At 38.4% G+C, this 7,579-nt stretch overlaps 1 protein-coding gene across 1 annotated transcript; it reads left to right on the top strand.

Annotated features, from left to right (window-relative positions):
* The first annotated feature begins 6,684 nt into the window (after nt 1-6,684).
* LOC138880763 (leucine-rich repeat extensin-like protein 3) lies at nt 6,685-7,179 on the top strand. Its single transcript, XM_070160937.1, has one exon. The coding sequence runs from the start codon at nt 6,685-6,687 to the stop codon at nt 7,177-7,179; it is 495 nt and encodes a 164-aa protein (XP_070017038.1).
* The last annotated feature ends 400 nt before the right edge of the window (nt 7,180-7,579 follow it).

The raw sequence follows: 7,579 nt of genomic DNA, 5'->3' as shown, positions 1-7,579 counted from the left end.
TTACTGCTGTTGCATGCTATTTTTACTGCTTGCTGATCTCCTTATTACACCATGCTGAAAGAAAACAAGAAGCTAGACTAGACCATAGTATATGAATTACAAAATCTTATCTAGATCATGCTCTTGTGTCTCTTGTTGCTTTGATGTCTCGGCGACTCCTCTGGTATTTCTTTACTTCCGATTTGTCTTGTATTCTCCCTTGATTGCCGATCTCGAACTGCTTATTTCCTTTTCGCATTATTTTTCCATCGAGTCTTGGACTTCCTTCCTCTGCTGGGGATTCTTGTTGTTTCCCGCTGGGGATTCCGGTTGGATTCCTCTGCTTTACTGACTCGAAATGTATTTCTATGTTATATGGGCGGGCTCCCAACTTCAACCAACAACTTTGAAAATAAAGCGTCATTTTGTTCTTCAGGGGGGGCTCCTGACCTCAACAACTTTAAAAAAAAATAAATCGCCATTCTGTTTTTCAGGGGGGCTCCTGACCTCAACAACAACTTTTAAAAATAAATCGCCATTCCTTTCTTCAGGCGGGTGATATTTCCACAACTTCGAAAAATAAATTGCCATTCCTCTCTTCAGGCGGGCTCCTGACCTCAACAACAACTTTGAAAATAAATTGTCATTCCTCTCTTCAGGCGGGCTCCTGACCTCAACCACAACTTTGAAAATAAATTGCCATTCCTCTCTTTGGGCGGGCTCCTAACCTCATCAACAACTTTGAAAATAAATCGCGTTTCCTCTCTTTAGGCGGGCTCCTGACCTCATCAACAACTTTGAAAATAAATTGCCTTTCCTCTCTTCAGGCGGGCTCCTGACCTCATCAACAACTTTTGAGAATAAATTGCCATTCCTCTCTTCAGGCGGGCTCCTGACCTCAACCACAACTTGAAAATAATTCGCCTTTCCTCTCTTCAGGCGGGCTCCTGACCTCATTAACAACTTTGAAAATAAATTGTCATTCCTCTCTTCAGGCGGGCTCCTGACCTCATCAACAACTTTAAAAATAAATTGCCATTCCTCTCTTCAGGCGGGCTCATCCTCATCAACAACTTTGGAAATAAATTGCCTTTCCTCTCTTCAGGCGGGCTCCTGACCTCATCAACAACTTTTGAGAATAAATTGCCATTCCTCTCTTCAGGCGGGCTCCTGACCTCAACCACAACTTGAAAATAATTCGCCTTTGGCAATGATTTATGAAACATATATTTTGGCAATGTTCATACAAGTAGGACCACCCGGGTCGAAATAAATTAAACGTCCTTTGGAGAAAGGATTAAATTCAATATCCTGTTCAAGGGCGGATGAACCCGAAATATCCTATTCGAGGGCGGATGAACCCAAAATATCCTATTCGAGGGCGGATGATCCCAATGTAAGCACGTGATTTTTGCCCTATGAAACAATTACTCCCAAAAGTTCAAAATAAAACGATTTTCCTTGGTGTGCAATTTTGAGAATTTTTGTGACATTTTGGATAATTATTTGTATTTATCTGTGCATGTTTATTTGTTAAATTAATAAAAATACAAGAATATGTCGCATTTGCATTTAGGATTTAATTCTACAATTAGAAATAATTAGGTTTGTTTTACAAGCATGCAAATTACAAAAATATGCATCGTTTGCATTTTTAGCATTTAATGTCCAATTGTGCAATTTTATGCTTAATTATTACTTAATTGTGTGTTAATTGTTATTGGGAGTTAATTTGTGCTTTTATATATTAATTTAGTTCTATATAATAATTTAAGGATTTTTAGAATTTAGTTTTAGAAAAATAAAAGAAGAAAAGAGAGCAAAAATATAAAGAAAATCGGAATTGGGCTCTTCTTCAAATTCAAGGCACAGGCCCAAAAATACCCAACCTTCCCCATGACCCGGCCCATCTCAACACGGGTCGACCCGGTCCGCTCCATACCCTAAAGACCCAACACCCCTATTTCTCTATCTTTCATTTCAAAAACAAAACCCTAAAAAAATTTTCACTGTTGAAAAATCTCACCCGCCCCTCTCTTACCTTCTTCTTCTTCAAGATTCCAAGCTCCCCTCCCATGGCTGCCCTTTCCCTTCCAGCCCTTCCCCTTCACCCCGTCACACTCAGACACACACACATCAACACATACACACACATACACAGTGCAAAACCAGCTCCACCATGAACAACCAACGTTCATGGCTGCTGCTACTCCTTCTTCTCCGTCCAAATGAACCCCATCAACGACCCTTCTTCTTCATTTCAGCTGCGTCGAGCTCGAGCTCAAGCTGCCATGGCTGTCACCTCGGTTCTGCGTTTTCTTCCTCACCTTCATGTCATTGTCGCTGCTGCCCACTGTTTCTTCTTCTTCGTCATTGTCGCTGCTGCTCCTGCTACGTCTAGCTATGGACGAGATCCTCGCTGCCATGGCTGCATCTTCAAGCTTGTCCAAACAGCCATGAGATCTGATCCTCGCTGCCATGGCTGCGTCAAGCTCGTCCAAACAGCCATGAGATCTCATCCTCGCTGCCATGGCTGCGTCAAGCTCGTCGAGCAGCTGCTCCGCGTCCAGCTCCCATCATCGCTGCTTCTGCTTCATTTTCAAATGACACCAAATGACCATCTTCTTCGATGGTCCGTTTGTGGTCGTCTTCGGCGTCGAGTTATTTTGGTGCGATAATTGTTTCCAGGCAGATTTGTTTTCGTTCGAGTTCATCGTCGTTCCGATCAGGTTAGTTGGTTTAAGTTTCATTTTTTGTCCGTAATTTGTTTGATATTTTCGGATCTGAAATTAGATATGTTCGATATTAAGTTCATGTTTATCGTTTTGTTATTTTCTTCAATTTGTTTCATTTTTCTTGTTTATTTTTAGGTAGAAATTGTTAGTTTAGTTATAATATTGTTAGATTTAAGTTGAGTTCAATTAATTATTTCTTCAGTTCGTTTGAATATAACATGTTTGTTGTTTAATTGAGACATATAATTCATGTTCATTTCTTGTATGAAGTTCATGTTAATTCAGTGATTTAATGTGAGTTTATGTTTTAGTTTTTAATTTTTGATTTTAGTTTGAATCATGTATCTTTGTTGTAATTTTGTTGGATTTAATTTGAAGATCAATTGATTGTTTGAGTTTAGTAATTTGAATCTGTTTATTTATTTTTGTTTAAGTTTTAATTTGAATTTGAGCTCATGATTTGAATGTACTTGTTTGTTATTGTTGTTGAATCTGAAAGTAGATTTGTTGTTTAAAGTTTGTTCAATCAAAATAATTCCAGTTGTTTCTTTGTTGTTCATCATTTAGTTTGAGTTTGTTCATAAAATTTGATTAGGAATTGGTTATAGCTACTATTTTTTGGTTAGAATTGATTAGGTGAATTGGTTATAGCTGATGGAGGTAGATTGGTAAATTCCAGTATTTTCAGGTTTAAAATGGTAATTTCAGTAAGGTCAGAGGGGTATTTTTGGAATTAAAATTCTGAACAATTATTTATTTTAGTGCTCTGTCCCTTAAGATTAAATAATATTTTTAATAATATTAAAATAATACATGGTGGGGGACAAGACATAATGGTGGGGGAATAATGCAATTATTTAATATAGGCATGGGGAACAAGATATAATGGGGGGAGGATAATGTATTTGTTTAATATAACGAGGGACAAAATATTAGGTAGTGGGATTAAAAGGGGTATGAGTGGAAGATAGTGGGTTTTAATTTTTAAAATATTGCTGAAAGATGGTAATAAATAGGGGGACTTGGACAGATTTAAAAAGAGGGGGGAGAAGATAGAGAAAAAGAGAGCTGAATATTGAAGAGAGAGAAAAATCCCGAAAATATTAAAACTTCCAAAAATAATACAAATAAAAACATTCTGGAAATTAAAAGAGTGAGTAGTATACACCTCATATACAATATAAATATTCTGATATACGGATTCAGAAATTAAGGGTTAAGCATTAACTAGTCTTTCAAAATCTGAAAAAATTCCCTTTGCTTCGGTCCGTTGATTGTTGTTGGTGTTTCTGGATTTTTATCTTGGGTTTTAAAATCTGTCACTGGTTTCTCATTGCTGGTTGTTGCTGATTACTGGGTGTCGCTGTTGTTGTATGTTACTGAATTTCTGCTGATCTCCCTTTTCTTTTGCTTCCAATATCAGGTACACAACTGACACGCTGGTTATTGTAAACTGAAACATGAAGCTTGAATACGAAAATGAAGAGTTGAAGTTCTGAATTTATTTTAATTATATTCTGAATTTTATTTGTATATATAAATTATTTAGCTTACTCTAATCAGAATCATGTAGCTGTTTAATATATATAGTGGAACATCTGACGATAACTTAACGGACGAACTATATATATATTGCCTTAAAATAAATAAACGGTGTAGTAACTCCGTCTAGTTAATTCGTTATTGTTGGATGATTACCATGTCTCAAAAAGCATGTTAGTTCATCAAACGAATAGACTATTTCGGAACTTGTAGGAATGTTGTTTAGTTAAATACTATTGGTTAATTTCAGCATGTAAATGGTTTAGAATTAAAATTAGATTGCTAAGTTTTTTCTTTAATTTGACAAACTGTGAACATGCCTAGTATAATGTAACTAGGTAGTAACATGTGAATAAGATGACCCAGGTCTAGTTTATGCCATACACGTTGGGCCTAGGCCCGCATTGACAACGGACTGCCCTGCTTGCATCATTTTCAGAATTTATGAATCATATTCGAAACCCAACTATAACAACTCAAGCATGTAAATAAATTAAGATCTTTTCTCTTTCATTTTGTAGAGACAATTTCAATAGAAAAAATGCAGGCACTTTAGGATTATCCTTTTAAAATAAATGAGATGAGCCTCGCCCAATAAAGCGCACAAATTGCGGGGCCCTCGATAAATGTTTAATTAAAATTACTTAGACTTCGGGATGAGCCGTTTAGCAAAATTCCACGGCCTTACCCAAAAATAATAACACGCTAATTTCTTTAGGCGCGCATTTTAATAATCTTACCTTCTTAAACTCAGGTGTGCATTTTATGCGACCCAAATCCAAATCCCAAAACATTGAATAAAAATACGTTCCGGATCGCGGGTGCATTTCATGTGACGCAATCCAAAGACATGTTTTTAAACGATATTCACATTCTTTTAAAAATATAATAATAAAAGCGGTAAAAAGTTAAAAATTTGCACATGAGCTCATAATTGTATAAAATCATATAAACAAACTGAATATGACAGTTGAGCGACCGTGCTAGAACCATGGAACTCGGGAATGCCTAACACCTTCTCCCGGGTTAATAGAATTCCTTATCCGGATTTCTGATTCGCAAACTGTAATACAGAGTCATTCTTTTCCTCGATACGAGATTAAATTGGTGACTTGGGACACCCTAAATCTCCCAAGTGGCGACTCTGAATAAATAAATAAATCCCGTTTCGATTGTCCTTTAATTGGAAAAACTCCTTCACCCTTGCGGGGACGGAAAAAGGAGGTGTAAAAGCTCTGGCGACTCTGCTGGGGACAGACCCAGAACCACTGGTTCAGGGTTAAAAATTCGATCTTAGATAAATTGTTATATTTGGTTTTATCTGATTTTGTTACATGATCTGTGCATAATGTGCTAACTAACTACTTTTACCGCTTTGATATTTTGTGAATTGTATATAAACTGTGCCGAAACCTATCTTCTCTCTGAGTCTTCTAAATCATGAAGAAGGGTGTACTTCATACAACTTCTTTTCTGTATAGTGTCAAATCCCAATTTAGAACGAGGTTTGGATAAGTTGCAAAGCCGGCGAAACTTCTGTATTCCCGGATTGCTACCTCCCCCTCGGCTCGAGCTGTCCGCTCGGGTAAGCCAGGTCTAGAACAAACACCTAGGTTCTGAACCTAGAATAACTTGACTTCATGCCGGATCCCTAGTAGGAACGTTTATTTGCATCATGTTGCATTTGGCTTAGGGGACTCAACACAGGGGTTGGGTCCGTCTAGGACAAGCAACCTGAAATGAAAAAAGACCATCCTGCTGCATCTTGTTTGTTTTGCACATTTATTTGCCTCATCTGCATGCTGACCGGCTTCTGAAATAGGAAATTATTGAAAAAACATTTTTTGAAAAAAAAAGAAAGAAAGAAAAAACGAAAAAAGAGTATATTGCAGTATATGGAGATAACTACTTATTTTAAACAAAAAAAAAATAAAAAAAATAAAACAATGGCAAGTAGTGTCAAAACCCTGCCAAAATTTTGATTTTTTTTTGATTTATTTGGAAAGAAAGGAATATTGTTTACAAAGTTCAGTTTATGGGCGAACTACGCAAGGTCTGATTCATGCGGGGACATGATACGTAAGCAACCTACATAAGGTTTGACCACCGCTAAAAAAAAAGAAAGTGAATAAAAGAAAAGAAAAAAGAGAAAGCGAGAGAAAAATAAGAAGAAAATGGAGGGTTTCCGAAACGCTTGAAAAAGGCACAAATAAAACAAGCCGGGAGGATGCATGCAGTAGGAGCAAAAACATGTTAGAAATGGTTAACTGCCTAAGAACATTGCATCCCCCAACGTGCAATTGCAATATCTGTTAAAACTCTAACGCTAACAGGTTTGTTGTTTGTCCAATTCCAAACAGTTAGTTGTTAAAGCGTACTGGCACCATACCATTATCAAACAAGATCAAAAGGGCCTATACCGGAAAGCATGAATGGCTCAGAAAATAGTGTTGAGTCGGAAAAGACGGCACATCAGATGCTAAAAGAGGCGATGGCCAATATGGAAAAAATGAGATTGGAAATGAATGAAATGCAGCTAGCCATGGCTAAGGTGCAAAAGGGGCCCGAACCACCCGTCACTCCTACTCCCCCACCAGGACACACGCCGGAATACCCTTCCCACAGCCCTTCAACAAGCTTCCCAAACCACCACTACTATCAGGGGAGAGATACCTATGATCCCCAAGCTCCGCCACCTAATCAGAACCCTCCACCACCAAATGTTCCTATCTTTGTGGCACCTCCCCCAGCCACATTACAAAGATCGTCTAGTGAACCACTGTTCCAAGTTCACGACACCCAATATTTTCCTCCTGAACCCACTTTTAAAGCTCCTGAGCCATACACATATACACCCCAATTTGGGATCCCAGAGAAAGCTGAGAAACCAGTTAAGAATACAGAACACGAGGAGGTGATTTGAAAGGTCAAAAGCCTGGAGCAATCCTTCAGGAACATGCACGAGTTAGGCTACCAGGTCAGCGTGGCCTACAAGGATCTATGACCTTCCCTGACGTCCAATTGCCAGCAGGGTTCAAGATGCCCAAGTTCGATTTATACGAAGGGCATGGCGATCCTATGGCACATCTGCAGGGTTTTTGTAGCAAGATGAGAGGAGCTGGTGGCAAAGACGAGCTGTTGATAGCTTACTTTGGCCAAAGCCTAAGTGGGTCAGCACTGGAGTGGTATACAAGACAAGATCCGAGCAGGTGGTACACCTGGGATGATCTGGCACAGGCTTTCGCAGGACACTTCCAATACAACCTTGAGATAGTCCCTGACCGTCTCACATTGCTAAAGTTTAAGAAGAAACCCGGGGAGAG

Source organism: Nicotiana sylvestris, chromosome 11 (assembly GCF_000393655.2).
Source record: "Nicotiana sylvestris chromosome 11, ASM39365v2, whole genome shotgun sequence".
NCBI classification, from domain to species: Eukaryota; Viridiplantae; Streptophyta; class Magnoliopsida; order Solanales; family Solanaceae; genus Nicotiana; species Nicotiana sylvestris.
The sequence above is the reverse complement of the archived record's forward strand: the minus strand, read 5'-3'. Positions and strand labels throughout refer to the sequence as shown.

Bases quoted from the DNA above. Each gene is read 5' to 3' on its own strand.
- LOC138880763 (XM_070160937.1), top strand. From the start codon at position 6,685: ATGAATGGCTCAGAAAATAGTGTTGAGTCGGAAAAGACGGCACATCAG.